This window comes from Oenanthe melanoleuca, chromosome Z, assembly GCF_029582105.1.
Source record: "Oenanthe melanoleuca isolate GR-GAL-2019-014 chromosome Z, OMel1.0, whole genome shotgun sequence".
NCBI classification, from domain to species: Eukaryota; Metazoa; Chordata; class Aves; order Passeriformes; family Muscicapidae; genus Oenanthe; species Oenanthe melanoleuca.
In genome coordinates, this window is record NC_079362.1 from 65459155 (window position 1) to 65485395 (window position 26241).

At 38.2% G+C, this 26241-nt stretch overlaps 2 protein-coding genes across 3 annotated transcripts in view; one reads left to right on the forward strand and one right to left on the reverse strand.

The window, feature by feature from the left end:
- Positions 1–23136, reverse strand: part of LOC130265494 (uncharacterized) — a 42328-nt gene extending 19192 nt beyond the window's left edge. Inside the window, exon 1 of the mRNA XM_056514595.1 lies at positions 23024–23136. Within this exon, the coding sequence (XP_056370570.1) occupies positions 23024–23136 (113 nt within the window). The remainder of the gene's footprint in view (positions 1–23023) is intronic.
- The window catches only part of PRLR (prolactin receptor), a 150601-nt gene that overhangs the window by 53661 nt on the left and 70699 nt on the right, over positions 1–26241 (forward strand). The window contains exon 5 of one of the 2 annotated variants that reach the window (XM_056513314.1): positions 19529–19570. The exons of the other annotated variant lie outside the window; for it this stretch is intronic. The gene's annotated coding sequence lies outside the window, so the exon portion shown is untranslated. The remainder of the gene's footprint in view (positions 1–19528; positions 19571–26241) is intronic. 2 annotated transcript variants of the gene reach the window in all.

Sequence of the window (26241 nt, forward strand, 5' to 3'; positions counted from 1 at the left end):
TCTCTTTGAATTCCAGTTCTCTCTAGCTTTGGTTTATTTCAAGTTTTATTTTTCTCAGTGTTTACTCAGTGTTCAGTTGTTTTAGTCAAAATTCTATCCAGGGTATGTTTGATGTTTTTTGTTCAGTAATGACTGTATTGACATGCAAAAGTGGCAGATACTAAACACAGATTGAAGCAAAAAAGCTAACATTGCATCATTTTTACTCAACTTGTTAATTGCAAGATTTGCTATAAAGCAGACAAGTATTAAGGAAGGAAACAAAGACACACAAAAGTAAATATGTGCAAGGATTGCCTATTAAAACAGAACCGCAATATCAGGAGTTTACTGTAGGCATTGCTAGTACCACCAATGTGCAAGCAGCACTATCATTCTTTGAAATTCATGCCCAAGTGATGCTCAAACACGCAGTTACACAAAAACAATCTGGGCTTCACAGACCTCACACAATATGCTGGGAAAGTCTGGCAAGGAAGAATTACAGCCCAGTGCTACCAGCGTTTGAATGAGAGCTCCCACCAATTTTTGTTCATGCAGAAACCTGAGGGATGAGACAGGCTGTTAATTTGTTTTCACATTCAGACAGAAGTACTCTTTTATAACTGCAGCTTAAGGAAGTTGGCAGTCTCTTAAAGGAACAAGATGAAGGCACCCACGCAAATTACTCTTGAGCAAAAGAAAGAGAGGCAGTTCAATAAAAGACCAAACTGGCTAAATTGTGAGTTCTTCAATGAAATGAAAAACCTGACAAGTGACCTGAGAACGAAGGTCACATAAAGGATGGAAAATAGGTCAAAGGATAAACAGAAAATTAATAGCATATGCATATAGAGGTCACATCCAATATAAAAAAGTGCAGAATGATACACAGCTAGTTTTTATTTTCTCTGACTCATTGTCTGAGAAAACAATTATTAACCAGATTATTTCTATTAATATAGATCCTCATTTTAAAAGGTGGCTTTTTTTCCCTTGAAAATTGGATTAGAAGTCTAAAATAATTCTCAGCCAGTATATGTCAAAGTAAAAAATGAGTGTCTAAGATCATGAGAGGAAAAATAATTTGAGGGGTGGGTTTTTTGGGTATTTTTTTGTTAGTATGTTCTGATGTGTTTCATAAATACTTTTCTTGTAATAAAAAATAATTATTATTATTAAGCAGATGTTCTTGGAGATCTCTAAATTATTCTAAGCTATTTACTGAAGACCAGTATATTTAATAATCACTTTAGACAATCCACAGAAAATGAGAAAACAATGAGGAGAATTTACAGGAGGAATTACAACTTCTATCAAAATCTCCCATAGATGTTAGAACCATAGAAGTCTCCTGTTAGAAAAAAGATATGCTATGTTTTAAAAACTAAATACAGGAGAGAGGAAAGGAGCCAGTGAAATATCTGTCTGTCTGTATATGTTTTTTAAATATCTATAATGAAGTACTTTCTAGTACTTTGAGAGGTACTGCAGTCTACTCTAGTAACAGGAAAATTAATAACCACAATGTTTATTTCTAAGACATGTTTTAAATAGATGACTCCAGAAAATGAATTCCTAGATTTAGTTCATAAAGTGAGTAAAGCAGTTCTGTATCATTAAAAGTGTGTATTTTTCATTACACTTGCAAAAGCAGACTTAGCAAATTGACATATACATGTAAATTCTTTCCTGTGCCTATGGATCGGGCACACAGAAATGTAATCTATCTAAGTATTTTGGGGCAATAATTTAAGGTAAATAGTTTCAATTTTAATTGTCTGCATCAGGTGCCCGAAAAATGTAGAAGGCAGCAGACTTTTTCAAGAACACTGGGGAAAACTATCTTAAATATTGCTTGGAAACATAGAACTTCTGTTACTAGATGTCTTTGAGAAGAGCTTAGAGAAATATTTTTTATAAATTACTTTGGTACACTGGATTATACCTTAGAAGTGAAGAGTGATTTAAAAGAACCTTGGAATACCAGCTGTGCTCTGTGCCTGATTGTGTGAAATTAAAAAATTTACTTCATTAAAAACTGAGCATTCTCAAAAAGTTTGGTAGATGGTCATTTTCTCCCACAAGGTGACTTGTCCTATGCCTTTGACCATCCATTTCAAAAGCATTTCCTGCCTCTTTTATATATGGGTAGGAGGAGAAGGCAGCCAATTTCATACATCAATAACTTCTATACCTTCATTTAATCATCCCCTGCTAATGAATTAGTGTGTGTATGTCAACTGCTGTGTGTCAAATTGTGAAGGGTTCTGAGAACAGAATTTATTGTACTCTTTCAAAACTACTTTCAAAACTACTGTAAGACTATGAACATAAAGCTGTGGTTTGTAACAAAGGAGCAAGCCAATCACAAAACCACCTTTGTGTCTTTGCCTCTGATTAATGATCTGTGAATATCAGCAAATTAATAATAACAGAATTTTGCTAAGAAGCTAGTATTTTAATTCTCAACTAAAGCACCTTTTGCAGCAGGTAAGTTTTTTACAAGGGACCTCCCTTAGCTTTTTAAGAAAGCTTTGATCTGGCAATAATAAAAGGTGATGTAGAGCTGGAAAAAACAACATAATCTACTATAAACAGGTACTGAGGTGTGGAATCCAACATGCCAAAATATATGTAAAAATGAGGGTATTTCCCTGCATAATTAAAATTTGTTTTCCTCTGCCATTTTGATCAACACAGATGAAAATCTCTTCTCGTGTCTATGTAACAGGCTTACTGAAATGGAGGTCATGCTATTAGACTGTTAGCTTTAACATTCTGAAGGGGGAGGCTGTAAAAATAGTGGTTCTCAAGACAAAAATCATCGCTAAAAGAAAATCTTACCTTGTAACAATAAATTGCAGTTCTAAAAACCTGAAGGTTGTGCATAATGATGAAACACTCCTTCAAACTTTTACTATCTGTTGAGCGCCTAAATTCTGTCCAAGTCATGTGAGTTGTTCTTAAATACTGCCACTTGCTGTGTCTGAGCACCTGGGAATTATTCTTCTAGATCTTCACTAGGGCATCAGCTCCTGTAGCTCATCTGCATCCCAACAAGGAGTGTTCCTGTCTGCTCTTCATCATCCTCATGTGTCAGTGCTTACCTTCTTCACTAGATATTCTCCCACCTGTGCACACCCAAACATTTTTAGGAGTGTTTGTTCTGCAGAGCCAGATTCTTTTAAAATGAGAAGAGTGAGAGAACACTGTGGTCAGAAATTGCAACAAGGGAGATTTGGGTTGAAATTAGGAAAAAGAATTTAAGAGACAGTGATTAAAATCTGGATTGGTTTAGTAAAGGGGCCACTGGAATCTTCATCTTTGAAATCCCCAAAGGCACTACTCCCCATTGGATTATGAGAAATAGAAACTTCTCCTCTGTCACTCTTTTCCTAAGGTCAGAAGTTTGATTTCAGACTTTATTTGTTAGAGAAGCAATACCTCAAATGGATTCTTAAATTAAGCAGAGCATGTTTGGCCTTAGGGAAATGTAGCAATAATTTGATTTGAAGAAATTGCTTTTTCTGCCTTTACAGTTTATTTTCTATGCACTGCATTTTCTTTAATTTTGTGATGGTAGTTGCTAGGAATACCTCCATGAGAAACAGCATGAACAGACAAAATTAGCATTATTTTTCTATTTGTTTCTAACTGAGGATCATTTATAAATAATCTTACAAGAGTTTGTATTTTTAATGATTTTGCCCAGATTTTTTTAAAGTCTTTAAGGAGGTTTTTTTCTAAATATGTGGTTCTAATGAAAAGGCTGTTTATTGTTAAGCAGAAAGAATAAGGCATGTACATTCAGTAAAAATTTTTATTTTAGGTTAAAGAAAACAGAGATAGATAAATAAAATAAATAAAAGAGAGCTGCTCTCCTTGCAGATAGGCAGTCTTACTGGGGTATTAAATCTCAAGTACCAAGAAAGCAAACATAAGTTTTGCTTGTCAGAGTTCTTTGAGTGTAGATTATACTGTTCATTTGCATATGTTTTATTTTTAATTTTGCCTTCCATGGAAGCTTTTCTGATTAGTGTGCTGTGTGCTGTATCTAACAGATGACCTATGACGTTTCTGTTTTTCCATTCTCCAGAATTTCTCTCTTCAGGTGGTACCATTGTAAAGTTCCATATGTTGATTCCTTCTTTTCAGTCCGTGGTTTGTAAGAAATTGTCACAAACATTTCCACTGCTAGCTTTCTACTGCATGGCTGTCTTTTTTCTCTTTACAGAAAAAGAGAAGTTTTAGTTCTTTGTGTTTACACAGATAAAAAAGCTCAAAATCAAAGTAAGGATACCCCACTGCTAAAACACTCTTCTAGTTTTGAAAGACTACAATAGAACAGTATCAGTTAAAAACATGACATTTTCCTTGTAACTATTTGTTTCTTGTTAACAAACTATTACACGCAGAACTGGATTGTATCCTAGAAAGAAAAGTTGTTTTCTCTTGCACTTCTTCCCTTGACTCACAGTACAAAGGGGAAAAAAAAAACCAACCTGAAACACAACAGAGAAAAGGAGAGCTAAGTAAAGATTAATTTATTAGTAATTGTGTCAGTATTAAACTGATAGCCTAGAATGCTTTTAATGTACTACTGGTTTTGTGTGATTTCTTCCAACTAAAAGATATGATTCTGATTAAAAGGTGAATTAGTGCCCCTAGATAATTCTGAGTAGCAATTAAATTATCTTGGTAGAAAATAATTAAGTGGAAACTTGCATCGTCTTGATGGGAGGGAACTATTTCAAAATTTCCTGTTTAGGTTCCATCTATGTTTTTTCTCTGGCTTCTGAAAGATCAGGTAGTTAATGATGGAAATTATGTCTTCCTTCAGGTTATCTCCATGGAGTAGGCTTAAGAATGTTCATGTGTTTGAGGAAAAGATGCATCATACCTCCTGTTGTTTTGTAACTTCTTGATTTAAACTGTACTAAATAAATGCTATTAAAAAAACATTCATGCTGGATCATATTAATGGTCCATCACTATCTCTTCTCCAGCTATGGCTAGGAAGAGTTACTTGAGGAAGAGAACATGGCACAACTTAGCAACTTTACTAAATAAGTAGTGAAATACATCTCATTTAAACAGTGATTATTCAAATATTAAGTAAGACAGCATGTAGTGTGTTGACTGTGGCTGAATGCCTGGTGCCCACCGAAGTTGCTCTGTGGTTCCCCTCTTCACCTAGACAGGGACTAGATAACATGATGGAAAGTTCATGGGTCGAGATAAGGACAGGGAGAGATCACTCAGTGATTATTGTCATGGGCAAAGCAGACTCAGCTTATGGAAAATTAGTTTATTACCAACCAAATGAGAGAAGAATAAAGGGAAATAAAAGTAAAACACTTTCTGCTCCCATCTCTCCAGGTTCCACTTCACTACTAATTTCTCTATTTTTTCCCCCCAGCAGAGCAGGAGCATGGGGAATGGGGATTCTCCATCACATATTGTCTCTGCCACTCTTTCCTCTTCACTGGAAGGAGTTCCATCCAGCATGGGGTCTCTTCCAGGGGGGACAGTCCTCCACAAATTTCTCCAATATGAATCCTCCCCACGTTGTCACAAGTCCTGCCAGCAATCCTGCTTCAGGCTGGGCTGCTCTCTCCACAGCCCACAGGTGCTGCCAGGAGCCTGCTCCAGCACGGGCTTCCCGTGGGGTCACAGCCTCCTTGGGGCACCCACCTGCTCTGTGTGGGCTCCTCAGGGGCTGCAGGGGAATCTCTGCTCCCCCAGAGCTCCCTGGGCTGTGGGGCACAGCTCCTCCCCAGGGCTGCACCAGGGGCTGCAGGGGAATCTCTGCTGTGGCAGCTGGAGCAGCTCCTGCCCCTCCTCCTTCACTGACCTGCTGTCTGCAGAGAGCTGATCCCAGCCTAGAAAAAAGACTTATCTGTAGAAACATATAAACTCAATTGAATATGCCAGTCTTGTACAGAAGAATTTACTGACATTGACAGGGCAAGGGATACAAGCCTGAATTAGCATATGTTGCATGTAACATACAGTCTGCACTAAAATGTATCAAAGTATTTTATGTATATGTATATGTATATGTATATGTATATGTATATGTATATGTATATGTATATGTATATGTATATGTATATGTATATGTATATGTATATGTTTATGGACATCATAAGACAGGGATGACTCCTGAAAAGCAGCTCTCAGTGATGGCAGCTATATTTCTAATAGTTATGTAATTCTGGAGATCTTCTGGTTACGTTTCATTTTATTTCTAAACAAACCAAAAAAAACCAAAAACAAAACAAAAAAACCAAACCACGACCAATAATTTTAGAAGTTAGAAACAACTTCTGTAAAACTAAAATATTGGTTAATTCATCTTTTCATTAATTCATTCAGACCTTATAAAATTTTCAGTTTTCTTCAGTACTGTTGGAGATAGTTGGGTCTTTCAATTGTCCCTTACCTACTAGGAGCCCCATTTTCTCCATTATACCAACACAGATCAGAAGTTGCACTGGCTGCAGGCTTGAGCAAGTGTGCTAGTAGATGAAATATTTTTCACCAGTTGATGGACAACTTTTACACAAGATGTGTGCTCACTCCTGGCAAAAGTCCTGCATGCCACAGTTGCATGGCAGGTTCACCCAGAAAGTGCCAGGTCCTTCAGGACAAGCAGTCTCCCTTCCTTTGCTGCTGTCAGCCTCCACATTGCCACCATCAGTCACACCCTGTGATCCTGATGCTTATGGCTCCCTGGCTCCTGGAGCTGTGCCTGCTTGCCAGTGTGGTCCATGCACATGGAGGTCAGAATGACTGAGATCCCTCTGGGAACATCCAACAGCCGGTCTGAGGGTAAAAGGACTGGGGATTTCTAAAGCAAATGACAGTCTCACATACCTCAAGAAAAGGAGTGCAAGAATAAAGTACCAGAAGTGCAAACTGCTATGGAGGGCTAGAGAAGTGTTATGCAGTGTCACATAGCCCTGGTTGCTACAGTGGTTGTGTTTTTCTGTGGGAGGCACAAAGGGTAAGTGGAGAAGACTCATAAACATAATGACTGGAAATGTGGTACATGCTAAGAACAGAATTTGAAAATAAACTAGCATCAGTTCATTGTGGCTGTGACAAAACTCCAGGAAGAAGGAAGGAATGTGTTTTTGATGACATGAAATACATGCAGTGTCCTGGATTTGCTGGCTTAGGAACACTTCTGGGTAAACAAGGACCATTATTATCAGGTAGCATTGGCTACAGAGGTGACAAAAGAATGATCATCATTGTGCTAAGGACAACCTGGTCCTCTGTGTCCTTGCTGTACTTCTCAGATTAGCTTTCTATGTGCTGAGAATGCCAGGACTTTAGAGACACACCGCTCATGTGAGAGGAATTGAGCAGCCATGGCACCTGCTATGTCTTCCCTTATATAAGAGATGTCTTGAAAGTACGTTTTGTTTTTAGAGAAAGACACATCAGATGGTTTTGGCAGCTGCTTCTTCAGACGAGGTCATTGTTGAGAAAGTAGACAGCAGCATGAAAAATATTGTTCCCTCTGTAGTTCCATAGCTTCTGATTTTGTTTCTTAGAGTATTTCTACATTTGAAAACAGAGGGTTGCCTTGTTTCTCTGTTTGATTTCCTCTGCTGCCTTGTTTTTTCCCTTTCTATCTTGAATTGCTGGGGAGGGTGAGGAATGGCAGGGGCAAACTGCCACAATCCCTCAACAATGACTCCCAAGGAAGGCTGAGGGTTTTTCATAGATAAGAGCTGTGTAAGAGAAAAACAGACTGCAATCTTACCTCTGTACTCCTCTGAAGTAAATACCCCTCACTACCTGACATGCTTCTTTTCACATTTTTTTCACCTGTAAAGCCCTTTCCTGAAACCTTATTGATTCCTTTGACTGGTTCATCCAACCTTTATCTTCTTTCCTGCCTTTCTTCCAATCCTAGTGCTTCCTGTTCTACCTAAGTGTCAGAACTCTGATGGAGCTCCTGTGCAGAGTAATTCAGGTTATTGCAGTTATATTGATATAAATGTCATTATATTGAAAATAAAGTTAGGCCCTTGCACTCTTAATTTACCAAATCTTGCTTTCCTTAAATGACTTATTGGTGTTAAGGACTGTTTTTAAGAATTTAGTAGGTTATTTTAACAAATTCCAAGCCAACAAACTCCTCTCAATGAATCAGTCTCTAGAAATGTATTATGTTTCTAGATCAGCCACAGAGGAATCTTTCTCTGTTGATGATAGGGCAGCTTAAAATCTGACCTAAACCAGATTTCTGAAGTTGATACACCAGTTATATGAGATGGGACTAGTCAAGCTGATAATATCCTCAGAGACTGGCCAAGATCTATTCCAGAAATAGTTGTGCTTTTTTATACCCTACTGAAAGTCTGCTTCAATTTTTTATGCTGCAGTGGTCAGTATCCTTTTAGTTTATTTTCTGGTTTTTTGCGTGTTCTGTTTGTACCTGCTGTTTTTGCTCCAGCATTTTTCATTAGCCTAAACTGCTATTGCACTTTAGCCTAAAACTGCTCTTGTGCGTTGGCCTAAACTGCTATTGCACTTTATCCTAAACTATTTAGCTTTAGCCTGTGCTATTGCACAGGGTTTTTTTGTATTTATAGACATATATTACTTTTATAGGGACAAGTAAGTGCCTGTTCCATTTTCTGCCTCAGCCTTTACTTTGCCACATTAACCCAGCCAAGTTCTATCCGTCACCTTTTAATAGATAGGCTTTAGGGCTTTACACCATCTTGGTGAGCTTTCTTTTCTTCTGTCCTAATTTGAAATACTTTCTTGAATGTAGGTGACCTGTCTTCTGTGCATGTGAGATTTTATTACTACCTTAAAATATTCTCCTTAATCCAGTGCTCCTAGGATCAGAGTTGCCTTTTCTTGGCAGTATTCCACCAGAGGCTGAGTGTGCTTGTATTGACTTGCCTGACTGGCTTAAATATTGCTCGTAGTGTAGCCACAGGGACACAGTGTTCATTAAAAGCTGAAAAAGCTAACTCAAAATCATGGGGAAATATTTAAGAGCTATCTCACACTACTCTGCCTGCTGCCACAGTTACCAGGGCTGCATTACGTCAGCTGACTATGAACTGGATAGCGCAGGTATAAATGACTAAAGTTATCATTTTTACAGATCCCAGTGATAGTTCTTCACTATTACCCCTCATCTTTCACTACTAATCCATTAATGATTTACTTTTTGTTCTCTTTTCCCTATTATCCAGACTCTAGGGCTATAAAACCTATTTTAATTACAGACAAAACTGTATATGCAGACCTTAACAATACATACATCTCTTACAGAAATTAAGATAGTGATGGTGTGAACAGTACTTCTTGATTCACCTTCATTTTGAAAGTTTCCTCCCTAGGCAGATCTTAGCTTTCCCATTCCCTCTTCCTTGTTTTGATCTCCTTGTGTTCAGCAGTCAAGCAGATGCAGAAATAAGACAACCAGGCACAGCCCACTACATGACTGGTTAAATATGTATTAGGTTCTATCTTTTATTCCTTTTCTTATTTTTAAGGTGATAGCATCTCTTCAAGCACCCATTCCCTATTTACCAGGAGCAATTTTATTCCTTTCAACAGATTCGTTGGTAGAATTTGTTCAGAGATAACTGAGTGGTATGGGCATGTGATAAATTTTAGGGATACCATCAACTGATTCTTTTCTGCCAGCTATACATTCTGTTCCTAACATTTGTTTGATCTCAGAGTGAACCTGTTCAGAAGTTTACAAATAAGAAGAAAAAAAGGGAATTGTTTTCCCAGTACCAGCTGAACTTCCCACATTGTCTAATCATGGAGTCAAATGGATAACATAGCACACATGATGGGAGCAATGCAAGCAGAGGTGCAGTCTGACACTGATATGAGCAGCAGCTGGTGCTTAGCACAGCCAAACCACACTCAAGGAGCACACCCGGATAATTTCTGTGTGAATAGATCACAAGGCACATTCTCCTTACCTGAAAACATTTTTCCAGAAACACAAATGTTTGACAAGACACTGTTCCTATGATTACTGATTGTTGGAATAGTCTGCAGAATGTCCACTTTGTCAAAATATGTGAGCAATGCTGACCTTGAGTGGAGAGACTTGACTCTAGTAACAACTTAGCATCCACCCCCTTGAAATCGCCTTTCACTATGAAAAAGAGACTTCTTGATCAGTCATCTTTTTTAAAAGAATCTTCAGTATACATACATATGTTTCATTTTATATTCAGTTCCCTGGCTTGAATACAGAGAAGATATGATTCAGGGAAAGCATTTATAAGAATATGTAAAAATGTTTTTAGTTAAGTAGAGATAGATGGCTACTGAATAGTTATGTTAGTAAAATTCACAGCCTTATTGCATAATGTGAAACTCTTTTCAAGTCACAGGAAATACCTCTCAAAACTACAAGGAAAAAAAACGTGTTTTCCATCAATTTAATCAGCTTTTTGATGTAAAGCCAACGTTTTTTACTCTGCTGTAAAATTTTTTCTTGCTATTCTAAAATATAGAACATGGACTACTAGTACATAAAAACTATTATGGATGCAGTTTATGTTGAAGGGGTATTAGGTTTCCCTCAGAAAAAAAAAATCATGGGCAATAAGCATTCAAAAGGAATCACAACAACCTGTAGAGTTTGTAGCTGATGCTCCCAATTATTCTCTTTCTGCTGCTGCATTCCTACACTCCAGAGTACACCTCTCACCTTTACAGCCATCACACTACAAACATTGCTTGCACTGAAGAGAATCACTGTTTTGCCTGAAGCAAGGAACATAAGTGTTGCAAAACTGACTCCTCCTCTAATGGGGTGAGCATGTACAAGTACACAGAGTTGTATTTCTCCCAGAGCTGCCAGGCTGAATATTTTGCAGTCAGAGCTCTAATGCTTACAGGGTTTTCTTTGTTTGTCTTTCTTTTGGGTCCTTCTCCCTCTTTCTTTCTGGATTTTTTCCTTTTTTAAATATATGAAAAACACTTTGAAACGTTGGATTTTCAAGTCCTTTTTCAGGAAGCATTCATGAGCTGTCATGGGTCAACATACATTTCATTACCAGGCAAAAGTAAGTACTGCAGTTAAATCTGTTTCTGTTTACCTTTCTGTAAAGGGTTTGGTGTTGTATGAAGGGCAGAGTAGACTGTAGTTCTGTTAGCAGAAATTAGAAACTTACAGAAATAGGTAAAATCAGTTCAGCTTAATGTAGTATGGTAAATATCATGTGGCTCAGATTTTGAGAAAGAAAAAATGGATTTTTACTTGTAAGTCGATGATCTCTCTTTTAAAATACTGAAATAAGCTGTGGACACAGAGATGCCACTCCTTCTGTATGCTTTTTTTTAAGTGACAGTTGGACTGTTTATTATTTCAAAGCATTTTAAATCCACTTGTTCATACTAATCTCATTATATTTCATAATATATCAGTATATTATATTATATAATATTGATTTTTATCATTTATGTTCACTAAATATACCTTATTTTTGTTATTGCTTAATGAAAACATCCTCCTGGAACTCCTAAACCTGCCATCATATCTTCCACCATCTGATATTCCCCAACTATTATTTTGTTCTTTCTGTGTTACCCTCTTCTGTGTCTGCACATACAATCATTAGTTATCAGATTCTCTTTTGTGTTATTATCTTCCTAATGTGTTGGTATTGGCATAGACTAGCAGAGAAAGGCTGAAGGGAAATGGGTCTCAGAGAGAACAGAGAGAAAGGCTGGTAAATGAGCTGGCAAGTAGTGAAGGAAATTATGTACTTTGAACCAAAGAGCACCTTTTCAGCCAGTTTTCCCTGCATTTTGTTGGAACGCTGTACCGTCAACATCTGTGATATTTTCACTATTCCAGCAGTCACCTGGGAATTCATTAGTACCCTGGGAATGAATGCAGTTTCCCTTGCTATGAGTTCCCTCTAGAGAGCGCAGCAGCCTGCGAGACAGTTGTGTGGATTCTGTGTCCGTGTTACCAGCGTTTAGATCCTGCTGCAGAAATGCTCTGCTGCAGCTATCAGTCTTTTCTTCTTTTGAGACTTGGCTTGCTTTTGTCGAGCTGCACTAGGCACTCCTCCAAGGCAGGCAGATGGATTGCCCAGGCAGAGAGCAAGTTTAGCAACAAGTGATGCTTGAACGTCTGTGTAGGAAAAGCAGCCATTTACACGTGCTCGTTTCGCAGCTCCAAGCATCCCCACAGCTCTGCAGCGCGAGTGCTCGTCAGGCTCCTGTGGCACAGTGCAGCCTGCTTAAAGTCCTGCACAAGGACTAACCTAAATCCCCACTATGGCACTGAGCACGCAGACCGTGCAGGGAAACAAAATCTGGAGAAATGCAGTGAGCTAAAGCCAGCAAGGAGCAAAAAAACCTGATGGGTAATCCTAGTATTTTGTTGGTGTTGTTGTTAAAATTGATCTGGAAATCTGCCAGATTAAATTTTTATGTCAAAAGTGTGATGCTTTGAAAGGGCAGGTTTTCCGGTGGACTGAGCTGATAGGATAGTTCAGTCTCAGAATTTTCATCTTTATTTTTCAGAAGGGGTTTAAAGTTTTTCAGCTATTTACATTGTATTATCATCATTTTGTTGTTGATCAGCAAAATATACCTTCTTAAGATGTTAAGTGTTCATGGCTCCATCTGCAATTACCACCCATAGTAAGTAAAGTTCAGCTGTCAGAAACGGGACAAATTGTGCTTTTGAAAGCTCTGGCCTTCATTTAGAGATTGTGGAAGTTTGACTTCCCCACAACCTTTTGGCAGTGAAGCAAATGGAGTTCAGCCACTTCATTCAGCTGCATCACTATTTGAGTTGAAACCTCTATCTTCCCAGGTGGTTTTCTTCTCCAGAATCAGAGACAGGTTAATTACAGACTCAAAGAACACTAGAAACACTAGAAATGTTTTTGTTCTTACTACCACTTCCATTTGTCTTATTTCAAACTAATATTCTGATGTTCTCAGACACTCAGATTTACAAACTCTATATTTTCTGTATATTTATGTGACCGCATGTACATATCAATACAAATAAAATATTCTTTTTTTATTCTTTTTATTCTTCAGGCAGCATTTTTTAGTGTTTCATAACAAAATCTTGCCATGTAATACCCTTCTTTCAAAGTTCTATTCCTCCCAGAAAAGCTTAGTTTTCTGTGGCTTCAGCACCACTTTTGTTTCCCATTTATTTCTTCAGTACAGCTGCCTTTCAGAGAGGATGTAGGGTTGCTTCACAAGGTAAGATCAAAGGGCAGCTCAGCCAATACCCCAAGTTTTTTGTTGTACTCACAAATTGCACTCATCTAATGCTCTAACAACTTCACTTACAAAGACTTTCTCACTGAACTTTTCCCACCTGTTCTACAGTTTTGGGGAGGTGTATTGTTTGGTCTCTTTTTATCTGTGATTGCTATCACATTGTCCTTAGCCTAGCTCTGAATTAAAAATCTCCTGTCATGTGAGTCTGTACTTAGGCTGCATGGGCAGTTAGGATAAACTTAGTTGATCAGCCTTGAGGTTGATCTTAATTCTTCTAAAAAGCCAGCCCACGTTATCTTAATATAATTTATTCATTGGTCAGCTGTAGATGTATCTATTCTGCAATCCTCATTCTCACCCTAAATTATCACTGTGGATCAATTTAATGAAACATTAAGAAGTCAAGGGTGCAGGGTTTTTTACAAGCTAAATAATGAGAGAAGGAAAGTTTCTAACTGTTGACCTTCCTACCTTTTATATTGCCTGGTCTCACTGAAGAGTTGATGAACTTACTTACTCTGAGACCTTGCTTTATCTATCACAGATACAGGTTGGTAATGATTCTATTTAACATGAACTTTAATCCTTATAAAAACTTACTTGTTAAAAAACATTCATATCCAGCAGGCTATGTTTACAATCACTCTTCAGACCTGAAAATTTCTAGCTTCCAGTAGAGCCACTGGTAATTCCCCTGCTTGCAGTATGTACCTGCCAAGTGGAGCTGTGGCTCTGGCTGACCCTTCCTTTACTGCATGCTCCCCATACCTAGCAGCAGCTAGGTATGACCAAGCAGGCAGAGTTGTTCTCTTTTCCTGCTCCACTCTAAATTAGCAAATTAAAAATGAGAAAGAATGAATGTTCAAAATAAATGTTAAAATATCTCTGCTGTTCAGGATTGCCTTTAGGTTGAGTCCTAATACCATTGTGCATAGATTAGATTATCAGTATGATCCGTCTAGAGTTACAGATAGTGATCTCTGAAAAGATCTCATTCAGCGTATTTGTTACATCTGATATCATTAGTTTTCCTTGTCTTGAGAAATTTTCTAATCTTCTGAATTTCAAACCCCTTACAACCTGAGGTAACCCGAGTTTTTTGGCATGGCAATTTTCTTTCCAAATTCATTGTTCCCTCAGGGCAAAGTCATTCCATATTAACAGTGCTTTTAAATTGTCACATTTCCACTTCTGGTGAGCATGTGATACATAACATTCCCTGTGAGCAAGTATGTACTGGTTCATAAAAACAGTCAATAAACTTGGCACCAATAATTTCTGAAAACTTTCAGACCTCTAATTGGAGCAAGAACAATCAGGAGCAATCATGATATAAAAAATGGAGGGTTTAGAATTCACAACAGATCATCTGTTTGATGAATAGCACATTTTGGATTCTGCTGTATGGTGTGACCCTTCTTTCTTGGATGAAAGAGGAGATGGTCTTTGGAAAAGCAAAGATGACTTGTAGCCAAATCTACATCTGCTCTCAGCCTCATCCAAAAATTGGATTGCTTCTGTTGCTGTTTCTTCACCCCTAAACATTAGCTGGTAAATCATGAGAGTTCAAGAAAGAAATACAAAAAGAGTAGGCTTTTCTTTCAAAAGATTCCTTTTACTTAATTATGATGCAAAGAGAAAATAAAGAACAATTCACTACAGTGATTATAGGGCAAATTCTACCTACTTTATGAAAGGTAGGTGGATCACGATTTTGTGAATACAGAACAAAAATGTATGAAAGAATGTATGTATTTTATAAAGAAAAAAGATTAGTCTTTAAGGCACTACTATTTAAATTATTTAGTTAGATGGAATGTTAACTAAACTACCTTGCTTAACTAAACTACTGAGTAACCAGGTTCACTAGTAAAGTCTGGGTATTTGAAGTTAGAATCCTCCTGTGCCCCCTTTGTTTTAAGTAACAATATAAAGGGTTTCTTTGTCTAGATAAAGTAATTGGTTATGATCATACTATTTTGTCCTAATACAAGGAAGACAAAAAATTAGTTTCCTGTCTATTTGTCACTCAAGTTATGTCTTCTAATCTTCTCTTCAGTAAAAGCCCAACCTCATGTGCCTTGTATCATCTATGTATCCTAATCATCATATATCTGATTAGCCTAAGTAATGCCGAATTACCCCAAACTCCCTGTAATTATTACTGTTGTATGTTGAAGTAGTATGTAAGTTCACTCCCTAGTTTTTATTATATACCCTTTCCTAGTTAATTTATGTCTCGCACCTCTCTTCATTCCTTGTCTGAGTAGCAGCAGTATAAATTTCTATTGTGATTTACACAAATGGGGAGAGGACAAGATAAGGCTACAGCCAAGGGAGATGCCATTGGTCTCAATTAAAGAATAACTTTGGTGTCAGATAGTGCAGGCTCCATTCCTCCAACTCTTGCTGGAAGACCTGACCCTCAAAAGTCTCATAACCACTGTCACCCAAAGCCCTTCCCCCCATTCCAGCCATAGAACCCGCTTAGCCTAGAAATGTATCAGATCCATGAGGCCTTGGAAGTCCTCCCTTTGTCCTCAGGAGTCACCATTTTGTCAAGGTCGTGGCCATATCCCATGTGATCTCTGAACACTCTGTACTTGCTGAATACCTTGCCTTTTTCTTTGCCACAGAAGTACATCAAAGGCCTTCATAGATACACACACCTATGTGCATTTTTTGTCTTTACAAAGACACAGGTGAAAGTGTATGAAGTGTATAAATTTATATTCGTGCATAGTTGTACTTCTTTGTACTACACAAGGATTTTATTTATAAAGTGTGTGTATGCAAATGTTTAGTAAGAGAGAATTAAATTAAGTGAAAATTTAATTTTAGTAGAAAGAAAACAAAATAAAAGGAAAGTACAGTTCAATGGTGTGGGGGTATGTCAGAGGGAGTGGGGGAACATGAGAAGATCTGAATGTGCATTGGGCAGAGGGGTGAGCCTGTGAAGCTGTCCAGGAGGCTGCCACCCAGCCCCAGGTCATCCAACCAACAGACCAGATGTGCTAATCTGACCAAGAGGCCCTCTTTCTTCTACCTTCAAACCAACCAGGTCACCTTGGGGCTGTCCTGCAGCTTTCTCCTATTCTAAAAAATATAGGTAATACTGCTTACTAAAGTTGAAGGCCAGAAAGAAAAAATAATTTCATGGCAACATGTTTGTAGGGACACCTACATCCCAAAACGTTTTCCTAAAAAGACCGTGTGCATTCTAGAGAAGATGGTTGGGTATTATGAAAACAAAATTTTGTCTAAGGGGAGGTGAGACCACTCTTGTCTACATCTCAGTGTTCTAACACATACTTGTAATATCATGACAAGGATTATGCTCCATGTATTCCCTTATCTTTATGTTCATGTGGAGTTCATAGCACTTTCTGAAAACACAATCCTGGCTGAATATACAAAAGACACAATTTTTTTGTGAATTGTTTTTTTCCTGCTTAGAACGAGAGGATTAACAAAAGTAAGACAGCCAAAAACCCCAGCTTTGAAAGAAAGGAAATGGTGACAATAGGAGACAGATCACCATCACCCCAGTGATCAATTAATAAATAAAATTTCATTGAACATGACTTAAATGTTGCCTAATGTTTGTTTTTCTACACGGATATAGTAGCACTATGTTGATAGACTGCAGCATCTGTTAAAAGACATTTTCTGTGCTCCTGGAGAACTGGGAAGCTTTAGGAGTTTAAGGCCCTTTTTGAAACAAACAGTACTGTTATCTGACCATAAAACAGGTGGTCTCATGTCATGTAAATCAAGATTCACAATATACACACATCTGTGAAAGAGTCCTTTAGGAGTATCAGGTATTTGTGGGCTATTCTAAGCACAATAATAATAGCATTAAGCTCGTTTTAATGGAGGTGAATATATTATCCAAGTGTGTCTGGACTGTGAGTCTGAAAGGCAGAATGGGTTCTCAAGTAGCTGAAGCTTTTAAAACCATTTTTCCTGCCTTAGTAATTACAGACCAAGGAGAGAATGGATGTTCTTAAATCAGCCTTCACACAAGCTGTTAAATTAAAATAATTTTCACATCTTTGTTACTAGTAATGAGATAGATGCCTTTGTCACAGATTGCTTAAAGAGGATGCTCAGAACCAAGACATGGGGATGTTTTAGAGCACACAGTTACCATTTGCTACGTTGGTGTGTTATTGGAGTTTATTATAAAGAACTATAACCACAGCTGCTTCATTACTGCCAGAGTCAGATATGTGTGTGAAACATCCAAGCTGTGCAAGGAATTGGAAAAACCTGTCTGGTAACTGGTAATTAGAGTAAATTAGAGTAAATTAGTAATTAATTAATTTAATTAGTAAATTAAAATTAGAGTAAATATACCTCCACTCAGAAAGAAGACCATGAGGATGTTTAGGACAAAAGAAAAATTTGACAGTGGTTATGAGCAGATGTTCACAGATATTAGTTGAAACTATGAGAAAGGGTCAGATGTACTGCCTAATAGACTACAGTCACCAAGGTGTCAAGAGATATTCTATTCCAATGAGCTTTAAAAAGTGAACACTACTGAGGGCAAAATTAAAAAGTTTCTAGCAGTAAAAAGACAAGGGAAGAAACAGCTATTGGTAAAGGGGTATTGCTTGCCCTAGAAATTTAACAGCTGGATACAAGCCTCTCTACTCCATGATGTTTAGCAGTTGGAGCCAGAGTGGGACAAAAAGAAGGATGGTAAACCACAGTTTTCACATCATGCTTCCCAACAAAGCTTGCACCAAAATATCCCCACAAAACACCAGTTTGAACTTTACCAAACAGCTATTCAAAGCTCCTGGAAGCCATCAGGCCAGTGGGAGGTGAGGTTAGCAGAAATACAATACCCAGACAGCTGGAATAATATTAATAGTGCTGCTGGGTAAGACATGGCATTATTCTTTGCAGCAAGTCCATTATTCTTGCATATGCATATTGCTGGAATGTATAAACACTTACTAGCTCCAACAACAACTTTCCAACAGCAGAGCTTTAACTGTTGATCAGCTATGGTCTTCAGTCCTGCAATTTGGAAATCAAAGCTTAAAATGGATGAAAATTCTTATATTTTTTATACAGCTGGGAAGAAAGCGTAATTTTTAGAAACTTCTCCAGGGGTTGCCAGTGACAGTTTCCCTTTTCACTGACAAGCCTGGAAGGTTTTCATCAACATCTACCTCTACACAAAACATTGTTGAAAACCAGCTAGTTTGAGATTTATTAGTTCCATTCTCATGGTGAGTTCTGGAAAATGGCAATAGCAGTGAGCTCATTGCATCAACACGGTACAAACTGCATTATGTGCCAGTAAACCAACCTCATTTTGATAAAGGAAGCACTGAAATAAATAGAAATGAAAGCAAGCATGTCTTATTTCACAGTGGAAAGGAGGTTGTGAATTTTATCTGATGACCTGGAAGGTTCTGGTGTTTTAGCAAAGCCACCATATAGTAAAGAATAAGTAGTAAAAGGAAGTAACAAAATAATTTAAAGGACCTGTCCTTTTACATAAATTAACAGACATCCCAAATGGACTAGGAGCTGTATTCTACAGCCTTTTTTGAAAAGCTATATAATTTTTCCCAAGGAGTTTGGGAATTATTAAGCCACATGTTAAAAGCATGATTAAAAACATGGCCAGAGATGTGATCAGATATGTCTCCCAAGCAGTTGTGGCCAATTTGAAATCTGGCAAAGCAGGATGTCTCCAGGGTTGTTGAGAGACACATCACAGCCCTGAAGGGCTGTCCTTTCTCAAACCCTTAAAAGGAAAAGGGTGAGTAGTGCTCTTTATTCCAGCCACCAGAAGAAGTAGAAGAATAGTAAACTCTACTGAACACTAGGAAAAAGCCAATAAATACAGAGGAAGATAGCCTATTCTACCATTAGAAAAGGAGATACATTTTAACAAGCCTGCTTTTTGTTCATGGCTGCTCCAAATATCGTACTAAACCCATCCTGGATTTGTCTGAAGTTGCCCCAATGCAATCAGGCATCCCAAAGAGCTTGTTCCTTGAGATGCCATTACTGCCAGTTGTAACACAATTTGCACCCTGGACTAAAGTGGGGAAAATTGTGTAGGTCTGAACAACTGTGCTGGATATTTGCTGCAAAGTTGTTGAAGAATGAACCTGATGAATTATGTGTTGAGCACTTTCAGCCATGGATGACAGGTTAGGAGACTTCCTGAATTTGTAAATCCTGTCTGCTATGTAAGGTGTAGATGACCTCAAAGCTGCCTTCAGAAATTCATCTTTTGTCCTAACAGGGCTGTGTTTACTGCTGCACCAGGTTCAGGGGAGGTCTTTGGGTAAGTGTAATCCCTTGTCCTTGACATTGTCACACTGGGTAATTTGGGTTTGTTTCAGAAATTGCTTCATATCTATCATTTAACCAGTGGATTTTCTCTTTTGGGGAAAACCCATTGCAAATCCTTCTTAGTGCCCCTGCACGTGCTGCTGTAAAGTTGAATTTTTGTTCTGCTTTTCCATTTTAGTAGGCAATATTGTCTACATCTTGCAGCACAGCACAGAATCCAAAGACCAACCAAGTAACACTGTACAGTAATCTGATTGGGGTTTCATCAGTCCTGTTAACGGGTGATTGTGTATCTGTTTTTTCTTCTCTTTTTTTCTTCTATTAATATTTAAACTTTATTATTGATACTTGTTATTAAGCAATATGTAAACTTCTGCAAGTACAAATTCTTTTTTGAAGTCCATGCATTTATAGATATTTATGCACACTTTACTGTATATATTTTAGAAATATTTACATGTCGCCATAATGAGCTGGACCTGCATTAGAAGAAAATGGGCAGAGCATCTGCCCTGTCCTACCAGCATGAAACTATCATCACCCTTGAATCTAAAAAATGCCAAGGGAAAAGGGAGGCAAAATGTTTTCTTTAGACAGCAAAAGACATGGTCAGCAGTGTGTATATCCTGTTATCAATTATAATCTCCTGTGCAGATTTTTAACAGATCTTTTTTTAGCTGTACTATTTCTGTCTTGATCACTTGATTTATAAACTGCTCTAAGACACTGAAGTAGATCCATTACATGTAGCATGGAGATAAGTAACAGCAACACCAGTTCCCACTGAAATGAAATATTCTCAAAAGTGCTCTGATTTCCTTCTAAAGAAGGTAACAAGATTCAAGGACAAAAGATCAGTAGTGATGTCATATATCTGCACTGTGGTCAGGCTTTCAAGACAATTTCATGAAATCTTCATAAATTATCTAGAAACCCATAGTCTATATGAAACCACTGTGCAGGATGGTCAGTCCTGGGAAAATTATTTACAACTGGTTGTCAGTGGATCACTGTCTGAGCAAAGGAGCAGAAAGCTCCTTGGTGTGGCAACTAATGAATATGTCATTAGTGATATGGATAGGATTATACCATTGTACTAGACATTGGTGATAGGAGAGGGACTTTATCTTATTTGAGAAAAAGAAGAAAAAAAGTTATTTTTATATAATATTGCTGTATGGTTTCTGATAAATAAAACCTTGCTTAGTAGAAATAAGACTAAGGTGCTGCTCTGAAACTTAGGTGCACAACTGCACAAATATAGGACTGAGATAACAAGAGTTCAGGAAGGTATCTGGTATTGTGAGAGTGGGTTGCTAGTGATTAACGACTCAAACCATACAAGTGCTGTGAGAGACTGGGCTATTGGTGCTAATGCCTCAATTGGCTAAGTGCTTTGCTGGTGATGCACAGAGTGCAGAAGGGTGTGCATGCTTGGTGCTACAAGCTGGGTTTCCAGATAATGCAAGAGGATGATAAAAGACAAACCCTGAAAGGGGGCATAAGTCCTTCTTATATGCTGATGTCCTCCCTTACATAATGGCTCTGCTGTGAAAACTCCCCTCCAAAGTACCAGGACAGTCTCCTGTAGGATGAAGGCATTCATCTTGGCTGATGGGCTGTAGTGGGCCATGGTTGTTTCAACTACAATGGTAAGAGACAGCTGCAACATTTTAGAAGATGTCAAAGACTCATGAAATATCCCCTAATCCACTGTTACATCATCCAGGGGAGGTACAGGGGGCATTTCCACGTAGCCTCAGCATAATATAAAACCCATGGACCTGATGTTTTTTGGGGTCCTTTCCTCCACCACTTGATGGATACAGTCTGCAACCACCACCTTGACAAGACTGCAACTACTGAGAGCACCAAAAGAAGAGAACAAATGGGATATCGTTGGAATCTATGGAGTGGTGATATTTTTTTCTATTTAATCTGCTTCTCTTACTTTCTCTCTCCCCCTCCTCCTTTCTCCTCCCCCCAAAATCTCTCTCTCTGTCACGACTACTGTTTAATAAAAGCTATACTGTTGACTTCAGAATATGGTCTATTTTGCACATTAATTTGGGTAGAGGGACCTCTCTAATAATTTCAATAATTGGATCTTAGCAAGTATAAATGAGGGTTTAACACAACAAAAAAAGAGCAGGAGTCAATAATGTCATCCTGCTGTGCAAAAAGTAAATACCATACCATTTACAAATGGGAGTGTGGTTTGAGTTGTGCAGATATATTTGAAGCGTTCAAAGAAGCTCTGAGCTCGACAAAGAGACAGGAGCAGTCTGTTGTTCTGTTGCTTTTAGGCTGCAGAAGAAGTACTTGGATTAGGGTTAGGGTGTAGCAGGCAAGATAAAGAATAGATGTTAAGAATATTTTATCATTATAAACACTATATCAATAGTCTACATTGCCTAAGGAGGTTTCAAAATTCCCCTAATTGTATAGATTAAGCAAATCTAAGGAATTATATTGGTATTGTTGATCCCTCCTTGGTGCTCTTGGGATCTATATGACCTCTTAAAACCTCTTCTAGTCTGAATTATTGCAAAGCTTTTATGCATTAAATTGTTAGATTCTTTGATGTTTGTACTGTACCCAGCAAAACAATTAGATCTAGAGACTCTGGTCATCATAGAAACTGTACAGTAATAATGATATCTAATTAGCATGTTGTGGGGAAATGTAGCTGTAAAGCTGTGGTTCCCTCTGCTATCAGTTGTGTGGTGAGTTGACCTTGGCTGGCTGCAAGGTGCCCACCTAAGCCATGCTGTCACATCCCTCCTCTACTAGACAAGGGAGAGAAAATAACAGCACACTCATGGGTCGAGATAAAAACAGGGAGAGAATCAGTCGTCTACTACCATCACAGGCAGTTTGGGTAAATTAATTTATTGCTTAATAACACAGGAGTAGAGAAATAAGAATACTAATGAGAAAACAAATATAAAAGAAAAAAATTCCCTATTCCATTCTGCTTGTTAGATTCAACTCTACAGTTTACTTGTCTCTGTTCCCCCGAGCAATACAGAGGAACAAGGAGTGGAGGTTGTAGTCAGCTCATCACACATTTTCTCTGCTGCTCCTTCTTCCTTATGCTCTTTACCTGCTCTGGCAAGGAGTCTCTCTCATGGGAGACAGTCCTCTATGTATTTCTCATGTGAGTACTTCCCATGGGTTGCAGCTCTTCACAAACTGTTCCAGTCTGGCTCCTCCACAGGGTGCAGTCCCTCAGGAGCAGCTGCTCCATTGTGGGTTCCCAGTGGGTCACAGTCCTGCTCCAGGCTGGGCTGCTCTCTCCACAGCCCACAGGTGCTGCCAGGAGCCTGCTCCAGCACGGGCTTCCCGTGGGGTCACAGCCTCCTTGGGGCACCCACCTGCTCTGAGTGGGCTCCTCCAGGGCTGTGGGGGCACAGCTGCCTCAACACTCTCCTCCTTCGCTGACCTCAGTGCCTGCAGAGCTGCTGCTCTCACATTCTCCTTCACCCCTCTGGGTGGAGCTGCTGCGGGTTTTGTTCCCTCTTTATAAATACGTTTTCCCGGAGGTGCTACTGCCATCGCTGATCCTGGCACTCAGCCATGGCCAGGAAAGGGTCCATCCTGGATCCACTTAGCACTGGCTCTCTTGGACACGGGGAAAGTTCCTGGCAGCTGCTCACAGAGCAGCCACTGCAGCCACTCTGCTGCCAAGGCCTTGCCACACAAAACCAATAGAGCCATAATTCAGAATTACCTGGCATCATTCAAATAATCTTGGCTTTCTGAACTTTGTTGGGAACTGTAGCAGTGACTGGTAAAAATCTTTTTTTTTTGTGGGTTACTACATTACCTGTACTAAGAATCAACCATTATAACCTCTAGTTTATTATTTTAAAGTGTTCTTGTCACTGTAGTCACAAACAAAGTTTAAGTCTAGAATGTCTGTTATCCGTATTGTATTTGTGGGGCCTTTGGTGTTTCCTTTCAGAAAGGAAAGTAAGGTGTCTCCCATTGAACTCAGGGGTCTTGTAATGTCCAATCTGTTATGAAATGTTTTCATTAAAATGAGTTTTTTAGGCACTGTTTTAGACTCTAACTAGTAAGAAAGTATTGACAGTGTATATAACCTTTATGTGCCACTGCTACTGGTAACCATAGTCCAGAAGTTACAACAAGGCTCTATGCTGAAGAATTGTAAAACAAGAACTTTGCAAACCAGAGCAGTTTAGAGCAGACAGCAGATGGAAGTGGGAAGCTATTTACAGTACACAGTGATGTTACACAACAGTTTTTGGAAGAAAATGTGGAAAAGAGTCTTTCATTAACTAAAACTGTAAGAGGAATTGGCTACATTACACAACTGTAAAAACCAGCATACATTAGCCCCTGTGGAGAGTTATATTAATGCAGTAATACCAATTTAAATTCTCAAGCTAATTGATTCAGAACTAACTGGTTTATATGTGAATGGCACTGATACTGACAGGTAGACGGGGCAGAAATATTTTGTGTTTCAGACACAAGAAATATGAATATTATTTCACAGCCACAGTGTAACCCAGGCATTAATCTGATGAGCTGATGGTGTTTTATGACACTCAGGTCTTTTGAAAGCATCACCTGACCATGTAAAAAGCATGAAGGAGATAGTGTAGCTATTGAATTAGTGGGTTTAATATCTGGTTTGATAAACAAATTCTGAACTCAGTTACAAGTTATTTTCATTTACAAAACAAGCACAGTAGTCTATTTAAATGATTTCATAATTCTTCTAAGATTGAACTTTTTTCTTTTTAAAACAAACTTCCATGTTTCCTAGTCTCATCTCTGTGGTTCTTAATATAATTTTTAATCAGAAATTTTAGCCAAAGTAATTGATAGACTAGGCCATTCATCCTCATGGATTTTTAGAGATTCAGCTCCAGGTCCTTTCTTTCTTTCAAATTTAACCTATGTCTTTAATAATCGATCTTTCAGTTGATTTATCTTATCCACTAAAATAAAAGTACTATGATATCATTTTTTTCCAATTTGAAATCTGAATAGCTACTCTGGAATGATTTCACTTCACATCACCAAGCAGTTAACAGGTGTTAATATCTAATATTAATGAAAAGGAAATAGTTTTGTTTCTTCTGTCAGTAGTTTCACTCTTCATAAATAACACAGTGTTCACAGTAGCAAGGATCCTGGTTGTCCAGTATTACAGACAATGTTTCTGCTGCTGTACTAAGTTCAGCATTTTGCTCTCTGGTTCATTTAGTGTGTAATAACTCTTCAAGGAAGAATAGTTTGAACAGGCTAAATTGAGATACAGAAGTTGAGGTTTGTCCATAACTAAGTACTAATGGCATTGGATGGGGTTGGAGGGATGATCAGAGGGTCCCTGGATTTTTTAATCTAATCATGCCTATTCTTGCTGGAGGCCAGGAGGCAGGTCCTGTAAAGAGAAGTAAGCAAAGAGTAGACATACATAATTAGCTGTGTCTGACTTCATTTGTGCAGTGCATTCTGTGATAGGCAAGGAGTAGTGTAAGGAGGAAAATTTATTTAATTTAGGAAGGACAGGTTGTTTTGCTGCTATATTGAAGAAAGTTAACTATATTAGACTCTTTGAATCTCAAGTAGAGCTGGATTCCTGTGTGAGGTTGTAAGGAATGAGATACATTAGAGATGGGACCCAGAGATGCTTAAAATCGTAGCATATTAGGAAAGTAGGACAAAGATTGTTGTGAACTTTTGGGAGAAACAAGGAAGGAAATACAAAAAAGATATTTTTTTAAATTACATTCAAGTGGGTTTGAGAAATTGCTACAATGGAAAGCACTCCAGAAATCCTGGGACATAGAAATGGCCATGGCTCAGAGATTTTTACGGCTGATAAAAATTGGGAAGTTTAAGTCTGAAGGATGGAAGCAACAAGACACTACCAGAAAGGTTTTGGAAGATTGGTAATGCATAATGAGGAGGGTTTTGTTTTATTTTTTTTGTTTTGGTTTGGTTTTTTTTTTTGTTTGGGTTTTTTGTTGTTGTTGTTTTTTTGTTTTTTTGTTTGTTTGTTTGTTTGGTTGGTTGGTTGGTTGGTTGGTTTGGTTGTTTTTTTTTGTGTGTGTGTGTGAAATAGGCAGCACAAAAGTATCATGTCAGGGCAATAGTGAACTGTCGAAGGCAAAATTTTGATGAAGCAACTTATCTAGATTGTTTTCAAAGAAGCACAGTCAGGATATTCCAGAGGACCTCCCATTCAAGTGCTCATATATGATAGGGATGGTTAACTAAGGCATCATCAGAACAAGATAGATTTTCTTTTAAAAAGGGGGAGACTATTTCAGCAAAGTCAGGAGCTCTGCAGCTGAGGCAAAAAAGACTTGCATTCAGGTTCTTGTTCTGAATCAATAAAACAGAAGGTCTTGAGACTGTATTTTCTATAATCTACTATTATACTGTTTGAATATTTGTGAAAATGTTCTTTCCTAAATGAAACAAACTTGTAATCATCTTTGTTTTCCATCTTCAAAGCTGAATCTATAAAAGACCAGTGAAAGCTCTGCTTCAAGCTGCAGCCTGGCCAAAGAATCTCACTTCTCCACATCTGTTAGCAGCTGTTCCTCCCATGTCTGAACTCAGGTTTGAGTTCCATTTCACATTGTCCCAAAATACAACTCTGAGTGGTCCAGTGCCAAA